This window comes from Brachyistius frenatus, unplaced genomic scaffold (assembly GCF_029030835.1).
Source record: "Brachyistius frenatus isolate BFR_SWC_R1_liver_20210118 unplaced genomic scaffold, ASM2903083v1 Contig_111, whole genome shotgun sequence".
NCBI lineage: Eukaryota > Metazoa > Chordata > Actinopteri > Embiotocidae > Brachyistius > Brachyistius frenatus.
In genome coordinates this window covers 1,258,906-1,282,343 of record NW_027210710.1, presented here as the reverse complement: position 1 = coordinate 1,282,343, position 23,438 = coordinate 1,258,906, and the positions used below count along the sequence as shown (strand labels likewise).

Sequence of the window (23,438 nt, the reverse complement as noted above, 5' to 3'; positions counted from 1 at the left end):
CGTGTCTCTCCCTCTTGCACCTTTCATTTTATATCCCTCATTTCTCCCTCGATATATTCCCTCCTCCATTAACGACTTTAAAGTCCTTTCATTATTTCTTAATGTCTTTTTTGTGCTCCTTCCTCCGTCCCCTGTAACTGTTATCCATCATCGCAGAAGCCATCGAAGCCCCCGAGATGCAGGAGAAAAATATGTGCACATTAACTTGAAGCTAATAAATGTATGTTATTAGAATTAAAGAGAAGGCAGACAAAAGAGAAGACGGAGGCCATAGAGGGAAAAAAAGAGGGGAATTTGTTAAAGTACAAACCTGTTTCCAAAAAAGTTGGGACTCCGTGTAAAATGGAAATAAATCTGAATGAAATGATTTGCAAATCCCGAAAAAAAACATATACAAACGTGATCCAGGAACACCGCCGCCTTCTCTAGACCCCGAGCTCATTTCAGATGGAGGTGAAGTGGAAAACTGTCCTGTGGTCTGACGAATCAAAATTATTTTTGGAAATCATGGATTCTGCGTCCTCCAGGTTAAAGAGGAGAGGAACCATCCAGATTGTTATCAGCGCTCAGTTAAAAAGCCAGTACAGGGATGCATTAGTGCGCATGGCATGGGCAGCTTGCACATCTGGGAAGGAATTATTAATGCTGAACGATATATTCAGGTTTTGGAGAAACATACGCTGCCACCCAGACGATAAACTGGTCTGCCTGCCGTCTAGACCTTTCTCCAATTTAAAAAAAAATTGGGGCATTATTAAAATGAATAATATGACAAAGGAGACCCTGACCAGCTCAAATTATATTTTGGCAATAAAAGGGACAACATTTCACTTTCAAAACTCCAGCAATTGGTTTCCTCAGTTCCCAAACATTTACAGAGTGTTGTAAAAAGAATAAGTGATGCAAAACAGTGATCAACACACTCCTGTCCCAACTTTTTTGAAACGTGTTGCTGGCATGGTTTTTTACAAAACAATCAAATTTCTCAGTTTCAACATTTTATATGTTGTCTTTAGTCTCTCTGCTATAAAAGATTGGTTTATGTGATTTGCAAATTATTGCATTCTGTTTTTATTTACATTTTTTGGAATTGGGGTTGTAGAAGAACCAAAGAAAGAGGTAAAGATGAGAAGACATCGTTGGTTTGCATCCACTCACTTTTTCCTTTCTTTTCCTCCCCCGTCACTCCTCCTCCTCCACCTCCTCCTCCTCCTCCTCCTCCTCCTGGTCTGTGGCGAACCACACGGTTAACTGCGGTCGAAGCCCTTAATGCCTGTTTCTCATAGACCTCATGGCGGCGAGATGACACTATGGGCGGCCGGCTGCCACAAAGCTCCACAGTCAAAACAACTCCATCAAGCAGCGGCTGAAAAAAAAATGCAGAAAATTCAGTGACCGCCTTAATTTCAGAAGAAAACACAACACTTACCAAGAAAGCAGAGCGATTGAGGTCCCTGAGGAAGAAGTTAATGCTGTTTAAAAGATAAAATTCCCCCAAAACGCTCCTTGTTTCCATAACATTACGAGGAGAAAACGAAAGAAAAGAAGAATAGCATGACTGTTACATAACTCCATCTACCTGGACAAGCAAAAGGCCTGGAAATATTTTATTACATGGTTTACACTTCACTGGAACATTCTGCCAAATTGGCAAAAAAATATAATAATAATAATAATAAGAGGATAGTTTGATGAGTAGCTCTTTGGTTACGAGAAAAATCTAAATACTGGACAATAACAATTTTTACCAAGGAAGAGAAGACACTGAATCAGCTTGAAAATATGGAGGGGAAAAAAAAAAATCCTGAATTGTTTACTTATTCTGCCGATGATTCTGGTTGTAATTCACACTGTCAAACTATTTTTAAGATGTCTGTCAATCTTCAGTTTACCAAATTTATTGTAGATGTCGTGACACAGATGTGTTTTTTAGCCCGCTTCACTTTGTCTTAAACGGCCGACAATTATGGTGAATTTGAAAAAGACAGACGGGGTCTTGAAATAATTGTGTCTTTGCGGTGATTGCTGGAAAACCCCAAAAAAATTAAAATGGTCAATGATCAAATATGTGACCCACTTTAAACCTCGTGACTACTTGTTACAGCGGGATGGGTTGGAAGCCAATTAAGTAGTTAAACAGCAGTATCTTTGGTCGGAGCCTCAGAAGTATGAAAACAGACGGAATACATTTACTTAAATAAAATAAAATAAAACAAAATCCACCTTTCACATTTCGCTGTGACGGGCTAAATAAATAAAAGATTGCACAAAAACCAAAAGTATGTATACAGAACCGACTTCACTATAGGACATTTCTTTCCCACAAATTCAAAGTTAGCCTACATTCATGTTGAATATACACTGAGGTGTGAGTGAACTATCAACGGGGCCGAGTACTGTTACAAAAAATGTTGTTCACCGGTTCCTGAATGACCGTTTAATAGCTCAGAATCTTACCTGAAATTCAAACATGACAACCAATCAAAAAGTTAAAAATACATCCTGCCAAATGAACGTCCGATCATGAAGAAAAAGTCATTCCTAAAGATGCAGAGCAACAGAATAATGTTTTATTCTACATTTAATCTTTTTTTTTGCCAAAAATATTATATTGGAACATAAAGCCCTTTGTAAATCCATTACATTTTGAAGAAATAACTGTCATTTCCTTTCCTATTTTTCCACACCGTTTCATTTACCGTTACATTTATTGTGTAATATTGAGTATTTTCTCCTAAACATCGTTACCATCAAAAACATCAAGCGTCATTTTTTGGAAAATTTAAAAACCAGCAAATTTTGTGAAGTGCGATCAACTGTGAACTCGCAGCACGTAAACAAAAATTTCAACGTGTTTTTTTTTTTTTTTGGTGAAGCATGCAAGTTCTTGCAAGTTCTTGCATGCTTCATCTTCTTTAGTGTTTTCATTTTCTCAGTTACCGTTTGTACCCACAGCGTGCGGTTTATTTTCCCGGCGAACTGGAACTAGAGACGAGAGAAGAGCCAGAACTCTATAAAACGAACAAACTGTTTGTTTCGAACAATTATCATGTCTGAGCTCGAGTCCACGGGCCATTTAGTCTCCAAGCTTACATTCAAATGTCTTTTCTTGTTTCTTTTTTTTTTCTCCTTTTGAAAATTGCACTTAGGCTTAACCTCAAGTAGAGTTTAGATTTCATCTCTGGAATAAAGGATAAATAAAAAATGTTTTCGCCCTCATTTGAGGTTTGTAAGCAGCTTTTAACATGTAAATGTTTTCAACAGAACCGCTTTCACTCTGAATGCAAACATACTCGCTGAGGTTTTATAAAGCACCATTAATGTTTATGAGGCATTTACTCAACATTCGGTTGAGGACTCTTCATAGCTTCTTCTTTGGTCTCAACCGAAGCCTCCAACTCCTTCTAACTACTTCGTCTGCCTTCTTAATTCGTCTTTATTTTACAACTATTGTGGTCTAAAGTTGTACTTTCGCAGCATTAAACTGCAACGGGTGTTTTTTACACTAATAAAAAAACTAAAAATAGGAGAGAACATTTGCAATTAGAGTGACAAAGACAATGTTAAATGTAAAAGATAAAGTGAAAATATGAAATATTTCAGACAGGAAGTACTCTATATGTTTAGTCGTGCTGTCTTCCCACTCAGCTCATGCGGCGCTGCCCCCCCCCCCCTCCTTCCCTCCCGAGGCTGCAGCACCTGCCGTCATTAAACCTCCACAGGTGCTGCAGAAGCAGGTGGTGATCTGGCAGATTATCTGATGCTGATGTTCAGCGTATTTCTAGACATTAAGCTGCACACGGTTAATGTTTATACCAATAATGGCCGCACGAAAACTCTACAGCTACGTTATGAAAACTATAAACCACAGCTGGAACTACGGTTAAAATCATTCTCTTAAAGGGTCCGTTGGTAGCAATCGAATGAACCGACAAGATTTGTGGTGATCAGACAGGTCGGAGGTCAGGGAACACCTCCAGGCACCTTCTTCCAATTTGGCACAAACGCTCACTTGGACTCCAGGATGAACTGAAACTCAATAATGACGTAATTCGTTTTTTTTTTTTGCTGGTAAAGAGATCAAAGGTCAAGTTCCCACGTCTAATCTGATTCCAAATTGGCAAGCAAAATTATACACAAAGTTCAACCTCAGCTACATAAATACGACGTTATTTTATTCTACTCAAATGGTTTAAACACTTTTTTCAACTTTAAACTGAGCTAATCGAAAGACCGGTAATGTTCTCAGCACAGGTAGCAGTTCTCGTGCCTATTGGTCGCCATGTTCAACCGTTTCGAAAATCATAATGACAATCAGTGTCCCTCCTGGTATTTTTAAAGTCCGGGTGGTGTCAGGAAGCGCCGACCACGGAGCCACCAACGTCCGCCACCGAAAAACATGTTTGTTTTTTTATTTTTCCACGCCTGGAATAACTCCCGCCCACTGGTCCCTGAAAATTAAGAGCCTAAATGCCATTGATCCCCGAGCATTGTCCTGTAACAGACTTGGACAGAAACAGACAAAGGTTCAATGGGAAGCCAGCAGTTCGACACTAACGCCTTCAGACACGTGCGGTATTGTTGGTCGTAACGAGCAGAGAAGCGGTACATATTACAAAGCTTTGACATGTTAACCACACCGCATGCCGCTGCGACCTCCACCTGTCACCATTGCCATGTGAAAAAAACATGTTGACATTTTACAATTCAGAAAATGATGAGATGAACTCAAAAATGTGCTGGGTTAGGGTTAGGGTAAAGTCTGAGGCCGTAAATGAAGTCGTAATTTCGGTTTCTTTGATGGGACCAGACGGGGAAATAAACTTCAGTAATCTGGACGCCTCGGCAGCTGACACGTAACCGTCGCTTCTCTCTTTTTAGTTCTTTTTTTTTTTTTTTTTTTAATGCACAAACATTTAAAGCCCCTTCCTGTCCAGACAGGATTAGTATTTCTAGGTCAGGTACTACTTTTTTTTTTTTTTTTTTTTTTTTGTCTCTCACTTTGCTCTTAAGAGATTTTAGTGAAATGCCTCCAAAGGTTAAAAAAGGTCAAAATTTACTTAGGATGTTTTATTTAGATTTTAATTGCAGAACGCATCCACATGTTTCAACACGGAAAGACTCGATCTGAAACGGTGAATCGGTCCAAAGACGAAGTGTCTGAAATGACTATTTTCAGTTTTATACATTTCAGGGAATTTTTTTTTTGGGGGGGGGATCTCTGAAGTCCAAGGCCAAATTATTGTTATTATTTTTTTGTATTATTATTTGTCTAAATCTCACCAATCATCCCTCATCTCGACTGGACCACAGAAATAAAGACTACTGAGTATATGAGAGCTGCTTACGACTCAGGTTTTGGTGGTTTGATGCCAGGGGCGAAACATCTACAAATGTCTTCGTTTTTTTACTTCCTATAGTGCAAACTTTAGTACAGCAAGGAAAACAACACAGACCTTTCTCACAGCCGAGAATCCCAGCAGTAAAAATCGTAACGTGTTTGCTCCTGTAGAAGAAAAGGTGTGGAGATATTTTGGATAGAAACTGCCGTCATTAACGAAATATTGAAATACCAAAATTTGAAAAGGGTATGGTTCACTGTGAAACATCACTGTTCACCGTTACATAACTAAAGCTGACCTCGTTTTTTTAATTCATTTTTGTGGAGCACTGAGAGGGCATTTGGACAGCTGTTGTTCCAGACACAAACATCTGGAATGCTAGCTAATAGGCTAGCTACCTGTGGATCAAAACGCCTGGATTCGGCGGCCCTTTGACCATCGGTCTGTAATCTGCTCTCGGGGGTTTAGCGCAGCATGAACAGTGATTTTTTTTTTGGGGGGGGGGGGGTTTCTTTTTTCTTTTTTTTAAAGGGATGCGTTAGACGTCAGCAACTCAACTCCAGCTGGCAGAACCCAAAGCGGGCCGGGATAGCTAGCGTTGATGTTCCAGGTTGAATTAAAAATGTTATTGTTATAAAAGAAGAGAGATCTTAAAGTTAAGACATTTAAAAGACATACAGTTCTTATCGAGGACGAGGATTGTTAAGAAAGTAGTAGACATAACCAGACTCCTCCAGCAGCATGTCAGTTTTGGTTTTTTTTTTGCGTTCCTGCATTGCCACGTGTGCTCGGCTCTTTTTCTGCCACTCGACCGTTCTGTCTGGTTTTTTTTATTTCTCTAAAGGCCTTCCGCTCTGCCGGCCGGCCTCCACGACCTCCCGTCTGCGGACGCAGGTGATTAAAGATGCCGACGCGGGACTCAGGTGTGTGTGACATAACTAAAAGACAGAGACATACATGGAGCGTCGTTACAACACGCTGCCGTAACGCTTCGGTTTCACTCAGACCGCCTAGAAACGGTCTAACTGGGCACAGCTGTGATCTCATAATGCAGCAAATAAGATTAGGAACTGAAGGGATTCATTAACTAGGTTGACCAGTTTTAAACAAAATGTGCAACTTCTTTTTACCTGAAATTGGGTAAATTTCAGCCATTTTGGCACCACTTTGTTGACACTCATTCAGCTCTTTTAAATAAGAGATAGGTTGTTTTTTTCCCCCAATCTATAATCAAAAACTAGTGTTTATTCCCCCTTAAAAGGTACATTGTGGTGTTAACAGAGCACAGGTTCCAACCGCTGACTTCCTGTTGCCATATTTCCAAAACTAATGGACAGTAATATAAAGCATTTTAAAAGCACATATCTTAACGAGGACTTTTGACCCAGCGTCGGGGCTCAGAGTGTTTTGCTGACGCGGGAGGAAAAAAAGAGTTACTCCGACGCCGTGTGAAGCTCAGATGAAGGTTCTTCATCACACTGAAGAGCAGCCGAGAGCTTCAGCTCACTAAGTCCAAGCTAACTGGGCCACGGGCACACTCTCGGGGAATCTTACTGTACAGCACGAATACTGGCGTCTTTAATACCAGCGGCCATAAAGAAAAAGAAGGAGGAAAAAAAAAAAAAAAAAAGGCACAACTATCTTTAAAACAAGCAGCTATAAAAAAAAAAGAACAAAAATAAAACTATCTTTACCGGCAGAAGGGAAATTGGTGCTCTGCTTTGCAGCTCTCGTCACATGGGGTCACACACAAAGTCCAGAGAGGACACAGGTGTAATCATTTGCTCTAATGAGCCAAAACCTGTGGTGCGTTCATGAGCAACTGAGACGTGGGAACTCTTGAGATTAAAAAAAAACCCACACCTGAATGATTGATTTGGGGAATATCCGACTTGGAAAATGGGAGGTTTTTTTGAGAAGTAGGTTCGACGTCAGATACGATATTGTGAGGAGAAAATACAAGAATACAGTTTTCTGTGAATGTTTTTTCAGACGTCTTAATTAAAACATTTTATCATGTTGTTTAAAAAGACATTTGAGAATGCCATGCAAGTGAGTCACAGTGGAAATTGGTTTAATGTCATTCTGTTGGGTGGCGACAGCAGAAAACGTGGACGTGAACAGTTGCCTGGTTTTACGTTTTTTTTTTGGTTTGTTCTTTAAATGAACTCTGTAAGTGTTCCCGGAGGAAGAAAATGCACTCAACATATTTGTTGGTCCTCAAAAATGCACAGTGGGTTTTAAAAAAAAAGAAAATACGGACGCAAACGAGAACTCTGTTTAAAAAAAAATCGCGAGTGCATCTATTAAATCTTCTAAACTTGTTGAACTTGCGATGATAAAAGGTTGGCAAAGCGGCCTCGGTGAGGATTTAAAAAAGAAAAAAAATGGCATAACAGCAAAATTACACCTTCTGGAGAAAAATAGTAAAATGACTGTCCGTTTAATGTGCTAAATGACCGTTGAGTCTGAATCAAACGGGTAAAATAATGTTGTTTAAAGTTTAAAAAAAAATGAGCTGAGACTCCATTAAACTGGTAAAAACCACCATCTCTTATATATAGAATACAGATGCATCATAACGACTGAGGCGTTTTCAGAGCATTTCGGTGTCCCATGAGTCACCGCTGCCCTTCGGCTGAAATAAACACGCTCACACGGCCGTACGAAGTCAGTCACGTTACAACAGCACATGTAAAAAAAACAACAACAAGACAAAAAAGAAGATTAACTTGCGCTCTCGTCGGTCACAAAAAAAAGATAAAAGAAAATGTGACTTTAAAAATAAATACTCGCTCACCGGTAACGGCGATGCGCCACAAAACTTTGGTAATGTTATTAAGGAGATGCTCCTACAAATGGGTGGAAGTTTACGGCGCCTATAAACGCATAACTTATGTAACAATAGGTTAAAAACGACTCTTTAAATCATAATAAGATGTTGTTATTTAATATTTTTTTCCAATGTGAAAGCTAGAAAATTTGACTAATAGAAGCTGCTCGAAGCTCCGCGGTGAAACATCGGAGGGGAAAACAAACAAACAAACAAAACAAAAACAACGAGGCCGCCGTGTCGTTTGCCTCCCAGTGGTCAATTTCAGAGGAATTCGAGACTCATTAGGCTCCGAAGGTCTTCGTTTACCGCGCGGTAACAGAAGATGAACGGCGGCGGCAGGAAGCCAAACAGGAAGGCTGGTTATCTGACCTAATAGGTGGTGGTTGTTTTTTTTTTTATTAAAGTGAAGACATGTGACTTCTCCAGCGGAGGACATGTGGTCACGCTTTGGCAGCTCCCAGGTATGAACCGTCTGGAGTCACCGCAAAATCCCCCAAAAAAAGCCTCCTCTTTCGGTTTGGATTACATGTTGTGAGCAACAAATGTCGGATTTTATTTCTCATCATGATCACATAATATTTGATGATCTTCATTCCTCCGTCGCGGAAAGATTATGTGACAAAACCACAAATTGCAGCCCCCGTTTTCACATGTTCGCCACATGAAAAGGTTTTTAAGCTAACTGGATCTGGTTTTGGCACTGGCCGAACTCTTTTTTTTTTTTTTTGCTTAGGTCGGCGGTTAATTGCAGTATTTGTAGCGTGCGGCCGCGGGGGAATGAGGGGAAGAGAAAAAAACGGCAGAAAAACAACGAACGCACGCAGGGAATATATGGCAATAGACATTGCGGCTGGCGTAATGACCATATTACCGGGAACAGACGTCGGGTTTATTTTATAATCTTTTCATATAAATTTGAAGACAGAGTGGCACCTCCAATTCACATTCATAAAAACACACACAAACAACCACAGCGTTGCCTGGGTCTCTGCTCCGGAGCTCAGCAGGCAAGATCTGCCTTGGCATCATAAAACGGTCGTGGCATCTTGGTATTTTCTGGCTGTCTGTCCCGCTCTCTTGTATAACAGATCCCTCCGGGCTGTTATTTTCAACTCCTACAATGGGTCACTTGTTGCAGAAAGACAACAGTGAAAATGTGTTTTTTTTTTATTTTTGTTTTTTTTTGCACAACGGTTTCAATTCTCCGCTTCGAAATCTTCGTCCAAATTGCAAACGAATTGAGTTGATGGTTGGTTGGTTTTTTTTGCGCCCATCGGCCCGACGGTCCCAGAAAGGTTATATTTGACCACACAAACACACTGGCAGCACAGGATCACTATGTCCAACTCATAAAGCATTTAAGGATCCGCCCACGAAAACTATGTGTTTTTCCTCTGATTCTCAACCTTTTTGAATTAAAAAAAAAAAGGGAACAAAACTGACTGTTTTATTCATTGAGCGGTTCAACGCTTTAAATAATAGTATTTTAAAAAAGGACACAAACTTCAAAACTGAAGTGACTTTAAAGACAAATAATCAAGTTTGAAGCAACTTGTACTTATTTTGTTGTCTATATAAAGCTAAGCTTCTTTTAATGAGTTCTATGGTTAGATTTGTTTTTATGGCCAATTTTTCTGCTAGTTTCAAGAAAACATCGCTTTTAAATTGCTTTCCGATTTCTTTGCTTTCAATTAAATCTTACTGTGTTGTTTTAGTAGGAGGGCCTTTAAAGTGGATTGGAAATTATTGCTGCCTTCATAAATCAGCAAGGTAAATATTTTTTCCAGTTTTAGACTTTAGGAAATCGTCAAATTCGAAAACAGATGTTTAAACTAAAATGAGTGTTCAAGTTTAAAGCTTGAGAAAACACCTTTCGACAAAAGCAATTGTATCTGCTGAGTCAGTCAGTCAACAAGTGTCAATACACTAATTTTGCCCCAGCTCAGACTCTTGTTTCTTCAAAGTCTGCTGTTCACAGGTTTGGTTTTTATATCTCCAATAAAGCTGTATTTAGGCAGGGTCGTTTTTTTTTGTTTTTTAAGTCTTAGATTTCTACATTTTCATTCAAACAACTGAGCAGTAGATTTTTTTCCCCCTCGTTCACTCATCGTCTCCATTTCCCCCCTCAACACCTGGGACGACCTCACTCCTCAGCTATTTGAATGTGTGACTGCATAAAAAAAAAGTCCTGGTGGTGAATATGGAAACTCCAGACGTCCTGAACGCACCATTACAGTATTTTTTGGGAGATATATTGCTAGCAACAAAACAATTATACTTTAACAAATGGAGGAAGCACTTTCTTAAGAACCTCAAGAGCCGCATCAATTGTAGTCCAAACACAACTTCTACTCTCAGAAATTGTTACTCGAACGCCTCAATTAAAATCGGCTCACTTTAAGATGATGAAAAACAAAGGCTGCGGGGTCACTGACTGTCTATTTTGCAAGTCCATACGATCCATTACATATAAGACTTAAGCCATTTGTCGTATCTCTAACTGAATAGCTTCTATATTAATCATAGGTCTCCGCAATATTTGATTTGCGCAGATGAAAATGAGGCATTAAAACATGCCGTGTTTACTTGTTTTTGGGTGAAGTCAGTGAGAAGCTGTTGATGGATGACACACAGTGTGCAGCTCTGCGGTTCCTTGTGGTTCACTGAGCTGCTGCTGTCTGATTTACAGCTGCAGTGTTTATAAGGCCTGAGAGACGGAGACGTTAGACTCATCACTTCACACGCCAATAAAGAAGGTGGAACAACTGGAAAAAAAAACAACAACAAAAAAACAAGTCGAGGAGTGTCGCTGCGATCTAAAAGGTGGCATGTTGTTTCCTAAAAGAGTCTTTTTAATCGCCGCTTTTTTCCGCGAGTCTGACAAAGCGGGCTACATGTGCAACGACAGTCAAGCAGAAAGGGATTTTGCAATGAGATCACGTGCGTGTCATGCCGAGCAGCCGTGACATGATGTTATGTAACACGTGACACACACACACACACACACACATATATATATATATATATATATACGCCTAAGTCCGTTTAACAATCCAACATGTTGGACTGACTCAGGGGAACTGGAGAGAAATACAATCTGGTGAGAGACCCTGCTCCTCCCCTCTCCACGGAAACGCGAGGTTTGCCAGCATCCAGGAGAAAAATATGCTCCAGTTAACAATACTTTATAAACTAAAATATGTAATTAAAGTCCACCGGGAAAAAAATAAAAAACTTATGCACACACTGTAATAAAGTTGTTTCTATCGCCCGGTATCGTAAATTTTGCCTCAAGGTCTGAATAAGACGCCCAAAACCTTCCTCCATCCTGGACTGACATGCAGCAGCTGCTTTGTGAACAGAAGAGACAAGAACGTGTCACGGCAAAGCGTGAAACAGACACGCCGGTACACGACAGCAAAGCGTGAAATAGACACGCCGGTACACGACAGCAAAGCGTGAAATAGACACGCTTTGGCATGTCTAGGCGTGAAAGTAAACTAACACGCACGTAAATGTCATGTGAAGTCGGGGTCGCTTGGAGGCATTAGTCACAGACTGCCGATGACGTCCGAATCCAAGAGGTGACGTCATTTTTTGTTTAGCTTTTTGTTTCCTAACTCCAGCTAAGTGTTTAAGCTATAAATTTCATTTTCCTGTAAATCACGTGGAAAAACGTGTAACTTTCACACCTAGACAGGCCAAAGCGTGTCTATTTCACGTTTTGCCGTGACACCGGATAGGAACAGACCGAGAGACTACATTTACAACACGGACCATCATGGTGACCAAAATGATAGATGAGATTACAAAAACATATCAAATAGATTTGATCCACGCCGACAGCCTCAAAAAAAGTTCATCCTGCAACCTGGTCGGCTGCTGTTACCGTCTCACATAATCCCGCCCCACAGAAAAATAAGAAAAAAATGTTGGCATGAATTTGACAAAACATCAGCTCAGAGCAACATCTGGCAGCCGCCCCAGAAACCCCATAAAAGTTGAAACACTCAATCATTCGTTGCTCAGTGTTAAGATACAGAAATAGGCAGCAGACGGTAGGAGGCCAACGATAGTTCTGACACCTCCATGAGAGGAGAGGCAGAGTGTGTGTTTGTTTGTGTGTTTGTGTGTGTGTGTGTGTGTGTGTGTGTGTGTGTGTGTGTGTGTGTGTGTGTGTGTGTGTGTGTGTGTGTGTGTGTGTGTGTGTTTCTTTCAATCAAGGACACATTGATCCAAGGCTCCATAAGCCTTGAATTGGTTTATTTTAGATTTAATGTGTGTGTGTGTGTGTGTGTGTGTGTGTGTGTGTGTGTGTGTGTGTGTGTGTGTGTGTGTGTGTGTCCTTCTGTTTGATGTTATTCCCGTCTACAGTAACTTCACCGTGACAAACCTCCTGCATTGTGAGTCTATTTCTAGTTTCTCCTTATCAACCGGATCGGCGGCCGTCTACCGATCATTTAATCCGTAAGAATTACGCCGAGATGAAATCCAGCAGCTGCAATCAAGAGAATTAAACACCCGACTTTGCAGCTCTTTTAGACTCTTTTAGCCGGTTTGTTTTGGTTTTAGGACACATGTCATAAACAAACTGTACGTCACTAAAAGTTTGCATCTGGCAAGAGACGAAAGTGGAGTGTTTAGTTGAGTTTATTTTATTTTTTTTGCATTTCATCAAATGTTTTTGCGTTTTCTGAAATGTTTTTTTGCGTTTGACCCTCAGGGCCACCGTAGCTCGCGTGGCGCCGTGACGTGCGTGGGCCACAGAGAAGCTTTAGACTTCACAAAAATATTCACTGCATCTCACAATTTTCTAGCGATCCCCTAAAATATGGCGGAGTACAAAACTCCTGACTAATAAATGCATCACCTATCTGTCACCAAGAAATCTGAGACCGACGGGCTTCCAGTCACACGTTCGCCTCTCTAAACCAGAAATGACGACACCGGGGGAGATGGGTGGTGGTGGTGGTGGTGGTGGTGGGGGTGGGGGAGTGACAGCGGCAGATTTTTAAATAACTTCGGGCCACATCAGAGACATTCTCCGCCCGAGTGCGAACGCCGAGCAATGCGGCCTCGTTGCGTCGGAGCTCCGGCGATTACAGCTGGAAAATCATCTCTGATACAAGTGTAAAGACTCGCGAAGCATGAAGTCATTTTATTTCGTCGGGGCGCTTTCAAAGACCGACGGATGACATAAACGTTGGGGGGGTGAGGGAGGGGGGTCCCGTCAGTCAACCGCCGCGGCCGCGATGTGCAGAATACCACGAAGGGGTGATAAAAATGACGATGAAATAATGAATGCTCTTCTACATCGACGGTTTCACTCCAATGAGTTTCATAAGATATGGAGCTTTCCAAATGCCAAAATAAAATTCTGACATCTTTTAGGTTTCAAGATCGAAAAATAAACTGTTAAAAAAAAAAAAAAAACTGACACTGAGAAAAGAGAGCAGGTCATTCAGAAGTGTAGCAGGTAGGTAACAAGGGCTTGTATTCGTGTGCATCGAATACAAAAGTGCAACGTGTTTATTTCCAGAAAGAGGCAACAAAGACAATAAGCCAGGAAGATAAACCGGAGGCTCAAGGACACTGCTGTGAATGTGCTTTTGATAACGCCGCTCTCCACGTTTTCGCTTCCATGTCACGCAGCTGACGACACGTACTTCAGATAAATACAAATATAGATTGAGATTAAATCAAATTAAATTTTTAAAATTTTAAAATTAAATTAAGTCCAAAGTCCCGCTGGAGGTTCAGCTCAGTGGAGATTATGACATAAAACACGAGCCCAGCCTCTAGTGGCACCCGGTGGTATTACAGTTTCAAGGCACTTCGGCATCACTGTTCAAGACCCAGGAAGCTACGTCCACTTCTATATATATATATATATATATATTATACAGTTCATGGGACCACGCGCTGTATGTGTGCGTTAAACAGAGGGCATGAAAACACCGAGGTTTCTGGGTAAAATAATCAAAGCTGGCAGAGATGTGATGCATTCAAATGTTACTTTTTCGATCCGGCGAATGCAGAACGGCGATACACGGTTTGAGACAACACGTGTAAAGTGTGCTGAAAGATAAGCTGCACTTCATCGTCAAGTTTATATATTAATATTGCTCTATTTTAAATAGATGACTTGTAAAAAAAAAAAAAGAAAAAGAAAAAGACCTGTGTTAGTACCGACACCAGGAGTTAAGTTATTGTTATTGTGGGAGTGGGAAAGGTCCGAGTGGAACCCGAGAAGGGGACTCGTGATTTTAGTTGCGTTACATAAAGTTGCTTCATTATTATTAATCTAATTGGATAATAGAAGGTGGAGGACGCTAAACTCCTCGTTAAAGTGCATTAAGGTCTCGTCCTTTTGATGTTACCGTTGCGGTAATCGTCCCCTCGGAGGCACAGCTTTTTGCATAGCGATAATAGGCGGCGATGTTGACGCATCTTTCTTCTTCTTCGGCACAGTAAAGAACGTCCTGTGGCGAGAGTTTATATCTTGTACAAACACACAGCAGCTGGAAACACGGGAGTAAATAACAGGAAGAGCTTGTAAACACTTCCATTTGATTGCCGCTTCTTTTAAGAGGGCAGCATCTGCCAGCTGGGACGAGACATCCTGCTGCTTTCAGTTCAATTTGAAATGAAAAAAAAATAACCAAAAAAAACAACATTTCCTATCTTGGCCACATGCTGACTCAGCAAGAAAAAAAAAAAACTTGTTATTTTCTTTGGGGTTTTTCGAGCTAAAAGAAAGTCTGCGTAAAAGTACGAGCTGTATTATAGAAACGGATATTTCCTCAAAGCTTTGAAGTATCAACAAATTAAACTTTTTCTCCAGAGATATGAACCTCAAAATACCACAAAGAGATCAAAGTGTCTTTGTAGTCTGGATGAAGTCAATATTTTCACAGTGGTGGCCAAAAAAAAAAAAAAAAAAAAACGCACTTCGGAGTCAAGGCTAATAATAATTTTTTAAAAAGAGAGTTTTATTTCGGCAACCGGCGTCAGTTTTAACGCCGCCTGTCGAAAAAGTCGTCAACGATGGTAAATTGGACACAAAAAAAACATCTTCATTTTTTTCAACATAGATATGAAGCCTTCATAGTCGGAGCGAGAGAGACGGGGAGTCTGGGAGGGCGTGGAAAAAAACACTACTCAAGTCACATTAAAGCGTGTACTTTCATTAGTATGTTCCTGTACACGGCACACGCGTGTTCAACTAACAGAACGACCAAAGCACGACGTTTTCTCTCTCTCTCTCTCTCTCGGAGGACGTCGTGACCGTAGCCGGCGACGGTTCAGTTGGAGCTTTACTGAAGATTAGAAAGTGAAGAAGCGGCATTTTTATTTTTATTTTTTATGTATTTTTCTTTGAAAGCAAATGAAGCAAGCTTTTAATTTTGCTCACAATGACACAGCAGATGTGTTGTTGTTGTTGTTGTTTTTTCCATCTTAGCACGTTTTGCTAAACAGTGAAAGGCTGATGGGAAGGAGGTTGATACTTTTCGGTAAGTTTTCAAAAGCAAAATGCTCCTCATAACTTGTTTTTTCTGGTGATCTTGTTGCGACACGTAAATGTTGAACTGCACCCACAAGTTCTGAGAAAAAAGCATCACTGACGTCAAGATAACAAGGTATTTTGCATATTGATTTTTCTATTGCACAAGCACGCCTCAAATTTGTATAAAAAATTTTTTTTTTAAAGCCTGTGAAGAGGTTGAACGAGTCACCGATCTCACATCATTAACTCATATTTCAAGAAAAAGTTGTCAGGTTAACTACTTCCCTTTGATTCTCTCTATCAGGTACTGATTTACTTTAAAGTTAGCGTTATTAAAAAATAAGGGCTGTGAATAAAGATGCAAGGAGCCAATTTGTTGACAGAATTATAGATGATAAAACCTGTTTAACAGAATGACACTGCAGATGCTTTATTTAGACCTTTCCTGCCATCTAGTGGCCAAAAGGAGACACTACAAGCTTTGAGTACATTAAAGCATTGAAGGTTTTGCTTGTAATTTATTTTTTTTTTTTTTTGGACTACAATGTCAGGAGGGAAATAATGTATATTTTACTGTATATTAGACAACTAGAAGATTTTATATTGAAAACATCAACATGATTGTTTTATACCATATTGAACATTGTTAATAGATTAAAAGGGACACTTGAGGAATGTTTAAAGTGGAGCTGTACGAAGTCATTGTATTTACCTGCAGTAGAAGTGAAGGTGTCCTCTGGTTTCGGAGAAGCAGGAAGTTGTACCGGCACGGGAGCCTATAACGTCCTGCTGTGGACGGCGTCGGCAAACAAAACACAATCTAAGCCTCCTTGAAACATTTATTCCAGAATATTTTCAGTTTATTGTCCCTCAGATTCGCAAAAAGATTATGTCAATATCATTAAAGCCACCGGGCTCCTTTGATAAAATAAAAAAAAAAAAAAAAAACGGTCTTTTTTATTTTTGTTTTACCAGAAACTAGTTGCTGCTCCAGCGCCGCCTCGGTCGCTTCATTTTTGTTATCAACAAAGATTTTTCAAAAACAATATTATCTGTTGCGTGCACCATGTAAGCAAAATGTAAAGTCGCCTCGGTTTTAGAGCTGCGGGCTTCTTCCACAACACATTTACTCATTAATTGATAATATTCTGCTGTTATGAAAACAAACTCTCAATTAATTTTCTACTGTCTTTTATTTTGATGAAAACCAATTAGCAGACGGTGAACTTGAGGTTAAAGTAATTCAAATGAGCTCATTTTCAACACTATATTAGAAAGCTGCTTATCCATAAATGCATCTGGAAAATTTGCAACTGCACTTAAATTACAATTCTTTAACTTTTAGTGAAGTTTATTTATGTTGTACCATAAATCAAATCGCTTTTTTTTTTTTTTTTGCCGTTTGTTTACACAAACAGTGAAATCTTCAATTTCAGATTTAAAGATTATAGCAGCATCACGCTGGAATTAGAATTGACGATCAACATTAATAATTCTAGTTCACACTAGACAAAAAAAACACATTTTCTTTTTCCAATTAGCTTTTTCTTTTATTTAAGTTTACTAAAGGGAAAAAAAAAAAAAAAAACGAGTCTCACACAGAACTACAAAACATAAGTATATAAAAAAAATGTTTAAACGAAAACCATCCGACGGAAACTCAAGCAAAACAAACTAAGATATTCACAGATCAGCTGTTTGGAGGAAGTGCTGGGAACCAACGTACACTTTGAAAAATGTCGTAATCGAGATATATATGAAACCCTCTTCCTCAGTTTTAAGTCGGGTAAATCTTTTTAACTGAACTCAAAACAGGCCAACGATGAAATCACAAACACGCACGAGTAGAAACATTTGTAATTGGCTCTGGTACGAGCGGACAACATGACTGAAGAGGCAACCGACTCCTCCGGAGGTGATCAAAAATAATAGTCAGTATTCGTAGCTTAGCAGCTCCAACTGTTGGTATTTATTAAGTGCTGTACTGAGAATAATATGTTGAAATACTTCAAAAACAAAGTCCAGAGAAGTTGAATTTAAATTGTGGTCTTACTTTTTTTTATTTATTTTTTTTAACCATAATCCCAAAACCAAACAAAAAGCTGCTTCTCTTATTCCAAAATGTCTTCTCTCACTTTTGTTTCTTTATGTTTTTTATGTTTTATGTTTTGCAGCCCAACAAAATGAAAGTTAATAATTTGGGTGAGTTTCATTAATGGAAAGTAAGAGGATGCTGTTGTCCAGAGAGTCTGAACCTTGTTTTCAGACTGTATAGAAAACTTCCCCCGCTGGCACAAACTCCTCCTTTCACGCCGGGATGTGGGCGGGGTTAGCCCACCCTGAGGGGCGGAGCTACGAGGACCACGCCGTCTCCCCGGACAAACAGCATGGGGATGTTCCTCTTCGTAGACTGAAAAGGACAAAAACAAAACAAAAAAAATACACTTTTAATCTGATTTTGAGCTAAAGATTCCACAAAAAATATAAAACAATTAAACAGGGAAGATGGCATAACTCATTCTTCACATCCTATCACTTAAACTTGCAGACCTGTCCTGTATTTAAAAGGTCCCGTATCGAACAAATTCAGATGTGATTGTTTTTTAGGTTTCAGGAAGTTTGTGATGTCACAAACACTCAAGTGAGGTCATATTTTGGCCCACGGGACGGCCTAAAAAAAAAAAATCAACGCTGTACCTTGTAGAGTTCTTCGTAGGTCTCCTCGTCGATCTCCACCGTCGTCACCGTCTCCTCCACGTCACCCAGGATCATGTTCAGGTGCTGGTCGTAGGCCTGGTGAGACAAAAGGAAAAAGGAAATAACACATCAGAAGAAACCACATTTACAAAAAGAGTTTCCCCGGAGACGCCGAGCTGACACGAAAACCAGCCGAAAATAATGTTGCACTGTATTTCATTTCATGGCACCTGACACTTTATTTTCACGCCAAATCGTATTCATTCATTTTTTTGATATAGTTAGTATGTATTTATTCATTGGTCTGACTTTTTTTTTTTTTTTAAATCATTTTATCGTATTTATTTTCTTATTGGATGCACTTTTTTTTATATTTTTTCTTAACCGTGTTTCTATGCTGCCGTGACGACTAAATGTCTCCACCGTGGGATTAATAAAGTCTTATTTTTTTTAATCTCTTATCTTTACTTCCAGGACCGAGGACTAAAAACGTCTTACGTGCAGTCGTCCCCGGAGCTCCCGGTCGTTCCTCATCTTGACGTAGATCCGCTCGTCTAGACTGAGTCTGATCAGATCCAGAGGCTCCTCCACCGTGTTGGTGGTCGGTTGCTGCGGCACAAAAAAACAAACACCAGTTACATCTTTGACATATACCTACCTGCATATATCTATATTTAATCACGTTTAAAAGGGGGAAAAAAATGGTGTCGCGAAATGTTTTTTCATTGTATTTGTTTTTCTGCAGGATTTTAAAAAAAAACAAAAAAAAAGGTCATTTATCTGCACTCTTTTAAAGATTATAAAAAACAAAATATTCTGAAGCTGCAACCATTAAAACATGAAATCAAACAAGTTGTAGAAGCTGAAACCGGAGAATATTTTAGCATTTCGGTTTTTTCCTTAAAAAGTTATTGAAAACATGAATGCAGGTTAGTTTTGTGTGAACTAATCGATTTATTGACTGATCACTGCTCCAAAAAATAAATAAAAAATCACAATCAAACCCAGAAATGTTTGCTTTGAAGCAGCCGCAAATATTTGGGGAACAAGTGTCAGTACGTCAGAGGCCTTGAAATTCACTTAAAACATCTTTTTGCTGATTTTAACTGTATTTGTGTTTAATTTGATCTGTTTCTTTTATGCGTTTCATTTCTTTTCTACACGTTTAAATGTTCCTTTACGTTTGTTTTTATGTGAAACACTGCGAATAACTTTGAGATGCATTTCTTCCATGAAAGGTGCTTTAAAGTTTATTATTATTATTATTATTATTAATAGTTTTCCGTAATATGTTGCACGAGGTCAAATTAATTCATCCACCATTTCACCTACAACAAATATTTGAGCATTTAAATTTGTTTATCCGGTTTGAAGTACAGTTTTTAAAAAAATAAATTAAAATAAATAAAAACAGCATTTCCAATTTAAAAAAAAAAACACGTTTTCGTCATTCATACGTTAGCATTACGTGCTAATTCAGATAGCTTCTGTTGACGGGCCGCTGCGCGTTGTTTACACACAAACAACAAACAAAGAAACGCGGTAAGCACGTTACACCACGTGCACGGGTCCACCTAAGAGTCGGCCCATCTTCGTGGACGGTAAAAAAAAACAAAAGCATCGCTGCGGTCCACGATAAGAGGAGAAATGAACGCAGCAACACCAACCTGCTCAACTTCGTCCGCCATGATTTTTGAGTGTGCGTCGCCGGTACGTCGGTTGCCAGGTCCGCACCAAAAAAACCCGCTTTTTCATGTGGGAACCGCGCAGGTGACGGATCTTCACTTTTAATTTTAAAGGACATAACTCTCGTATAACTATAAATAAAAGATGATATTGATGCAACGTAATGGGAAGTGTGTCAACAATATTGCGCAAAAAAATTAACTATTTTTATTTTTTTTTACTCGTTTTGATATTTAATGAATTCCCTTTACTACAATTTAAAAAAAAAATAATAATAATCCCGTTTGATATACACGTTACGTAACTCCACCGGATTACCGCCGCAGTAGTAAATAATAAAATAAAATAAAATAAATAACGCTCCCTATTCATACGTACGTGCTGCAAACCTGGCAACCCGCGCCTACGTGAAGCCCAAGCGGTCCGGGTCGTCTTCGCCTTCCTCTCGTTTCCAGACCTTTCCATCCTTCCACGTCAAACGTCCGGAGCAGCGAACTGTCCCGAAGGTGCGTCGGAAATAACGCAAAAAAAACTTTATTATTTTTATTATATTGTCGAGTATTCGTCGTAATTCAGCGACGTATTTGTGTCTTATTTTTCGCCGTCGAGCATCATGTTTTTCTATTTTTTTTTTTTTTTATTTATTTGCACGTATCGCATCTGCAGCGTTGTGAGTTTCAGGTTGCAATAAACCACTAAGACGAGTTTTTATTTATTTATTTATTTTATGTTAAACTACTTATAAAAACTATGATATCGGCTGTCATGACGTCACGTGCTGTTTAACTTGTTGGCTTCGATGTGACACACAAAAAAAACTGAATTTAAGAGGCTTTTTGTTGCATTAAATCATCGTGCGGAGGCATTTCATTAAACTGTGTAGGTTTATGACTGTGCGTGTGCACGCAGACTGTGCACGCAGACCGTGCTCGTGCCACGTGTACGCGCGCGTGTGATTGTGTGTGTGCGTGTCCTTCAGCAGGTGGGAAAGGGGGAAATAAGAGGGGTACACCTGAGGGGGTGTAACACTAATTAAGAAGTTTTATGCAAAATATGAACCTGAAACTTTAAAATTCAAGTTCACGATGTTAATGTTGAAGATACGCAACAGAAAGTTGACGAGCAACTATATTTCCAAAGAGATTAGTTGTTTAGAGCAAAATATTCAGACATTTTTCAGACTTATTGTTAAGTAAAAACCACATTTAAAGACATTTCTTTGGGCTCATGTTTAAAAAAAATATTCTTGACTTTTCTTACATGAAGAGTTAATTTATGCACGTTTTGTTTTTGAAATAAACAAACAAATTTGGTTATTTTTTTTAACAAAATCTTTTTTTTTTCACATTAAAACTGTCCATTATCAGCTCGACCTTTACAAAGAGTACATAATAAGTCACGTAGAAATGATTTATTTACATATTTCGCTCAGTCATTATCTTCTCTGTTTTGCATAATTGTTGTTGTTGTTGTAGTAAATGTTAAGTAGCCTAAGTGTGTGTTAATGTGTGTGTGCGCCTCCTCTCCCAGTTCAGCCCAGTGCTCCATACTGGGTTTGCGTGCCGGCTGAGGAGGCAGAGCAGAGCAGAGCAGCGGCGTTACCCATTCCACCCTCAGCTGCAGCTACGCTCCGCGGTGGAAGAAATCCCTGCTACACAACTTTAAAAACAAAAATGAGATCGTACTCGTAGTGTCCTGCCATTGTTGTGCTAAATTTAGAAACCAGAAAGAAACATGAAGGTAGATGTGTGTGTGAAAAATATTTAAAGTTCTTTTGCATGTCTGAATTTCTTTAACAGGTAAAGAGTTGTACATTTACTTTTTTTGTTGTTGTTGTTGTATCATTAACTGAGTGTGGGTAATAACCCCTTCAACTAGTCTCTCTTCATCAACAGGGTCCAGTGTGGGAGTCACCGGCCACTAGATGGCGCCCAGCGGCAGGAAGTTAGAAGTCGATGTCACCAGAGTGAATCTTGTTTGGTTCCTGGAGTTACTGTAATTAAACTACCGTTGCCCGATCAGTGTTTTTGGTTTTTTAAATAAACATCACCGGCCAAAAGTTTTGAGAATGACACGTATACATTTTCACAAAGTCTGCTGCCTCAGCTTTTATGAAGTGGCATATACTCCAAAACGTATGAAGAGTGATCAGATGAATTGCAATTAATTGCAAAGTCCCTCTTTGCCATGAAAATGAACTTAATCCCCCCCCAATAAAACATTTCTGCTGCTTGTAAGAGTGCACCTAAATCAACCATTTATCGGATCATCAAGAACGTCCAAGAACAGTTGGGTGACGATCGATGCCTTTTCCAGCATGACGGAGCACCTTGCCAGAAGGCAAAAGTGATAACTAAGTGGCTCGGGGAACAAAACATCGAAATTTTGGGTGTACAAACAAAAACCCACAAATTCGGACAAACTCCAAACATTGATGATACAAGAATGGGATCAGTCGGGATGTGGCCCAGAAGTTAACTGACAGGATGTCGGGGTGCGTTGCAGAGGTCTTGGAAAAAGAAGGGTCAACACTGCAAATATTGACTCTTTGCATAAATTTAATTGTCAATAAAAGTCTTTTGACACTTCTGAAATGCTTGTAATTATACTTCAGTATACCATCGGACAAAAAGATCTAAAACCACTGAAGCAGCAAACTTTGTGAAAACCAATACTTGTGTCAATCTCAAATCTTTTGGCCACGGTTGGAGAGTTTTTCCAAAGTGATATTTAGCAAAGAAATGTGAATAAATAAATAAAAAAGGAGTTTGGTTCACACAATAATACAAAGTAGGACCATAATATGCAATTTTATGCTTTTTCTGCACTGGATGTTTTAAGATTTGATATTTGGATTATGATATTTTTTACAGTTAAACTTTTTTTTTTAAATTGTTCAGTGCTCATAACTTTTCTCTTTTCAGGAGTGTCAGAGTGAACGGTAGATAATAAAATAATAAACTAAAAGTAAAAACTATTTGCTGTGTTTTTTCAGTGCTGGTGCATGAAGATGATGTCATGTGTTTAGAGAGTAAAAATACCTGAAATAAAATTGTAAAAAAAAACAACTTCAGATTGATATCAGCCAACAAACATACTTTCATAAAGATATTATACAGCCAGTTTTAATTGTAGTCGGATGCAAACGAAACAATAAAGCAACGACTTGTTTTTTAAGGCTAAAACATTGGGCACTGAGCGCCACGTTTCCATGGAAACAACCGATGACCCCCGGTGACCAGCGTTTCCATGTCAACGATCTGTGGCAGCTGCTGACGAAATGCTGATGTTGTCAATCTAAGTGTCAATTTATCAATAATATGAAGACGACGATCTGAGAAACCTTTTATGAAACTGGTACATTTTACTT

At 39.3% G+C, this 23,438-nt stretch overlaps 1 protein-coding gene and 1 long non-coding RNA gene across 3 annotated transcripts; one reads left to right on the top strand and one right to left on the bottom strand.

Annotated features, from left to right (window-relative positions):
• Positions 1-17,631: 17,631 nt before the first annotated feature.
• lsm3 (LSM3 homolog, U6 small nuclear RNA and mRNA degradation associated) lies at positions 17,632-20,082 on the bottom strand. Its single transcript, XM_069712695.1, has 4 exons — positions 20,050-20,082; positions 18,881-18,991; positions 18,383-18,478; positions 17,632-18,095 (listed from the first exon to the last, which is right to left on the bottom strand). Exons 1-4 carry the CDS (start codon positions 20,068-20,070, stop codon positions 18,015-18,017), a joined length of 309 nt encoding a protein of 102 aa, XP_069568796.1. The 5' UTR covers positions 20,071-20,082; the 3' UTR covers positions 17,632-18,014.
• Positions 20,083-20,457: 375 nt separating this feature from the next.
• LOC138629158 (uncharacterized) lies at positions 20,458-23,045 on the top strand. Of its 2 annotated transcripts, XR_011311519.1 has the most exons (3): positions 20,458-20,574; positions 21,599-21,808; positions 21,964-23,045. It is a non-coding gene; the product is annotated as an uncharacterized lncRNA (long non-coding RNA). The 2 variants fall into 2 exon arrangements; XR_011311518.1 differs by lacking the exon at positions 20,458-20,574 and having other exon boundaries at positions 20,798-21,808.
• The last annotated feature ends 393 nt before the right edge of the window (positions 23,046-23,438 follow it).

Coding starts and splice junctions, on each gene's coding strand:
- lsm3 (XM_069712695.1), bottom strand. CDS start 20,070: ATGGCGGACGAAGTTGAGCAG. Junction 18,479..18,880: donor AGCTCCGGGGACGACTGCAC/GTAAGACGTTTT, acceptor TTGTCTCACCAG/GCCTACGACCAGCACCTGAA. Junction 18,096..18,382: donor CCTACGAAGAACTCTACAAG/GTACAGCGTTGA, acceptor TGTCCTTTTCAG/TCTACGAAGAGGAACATCCC.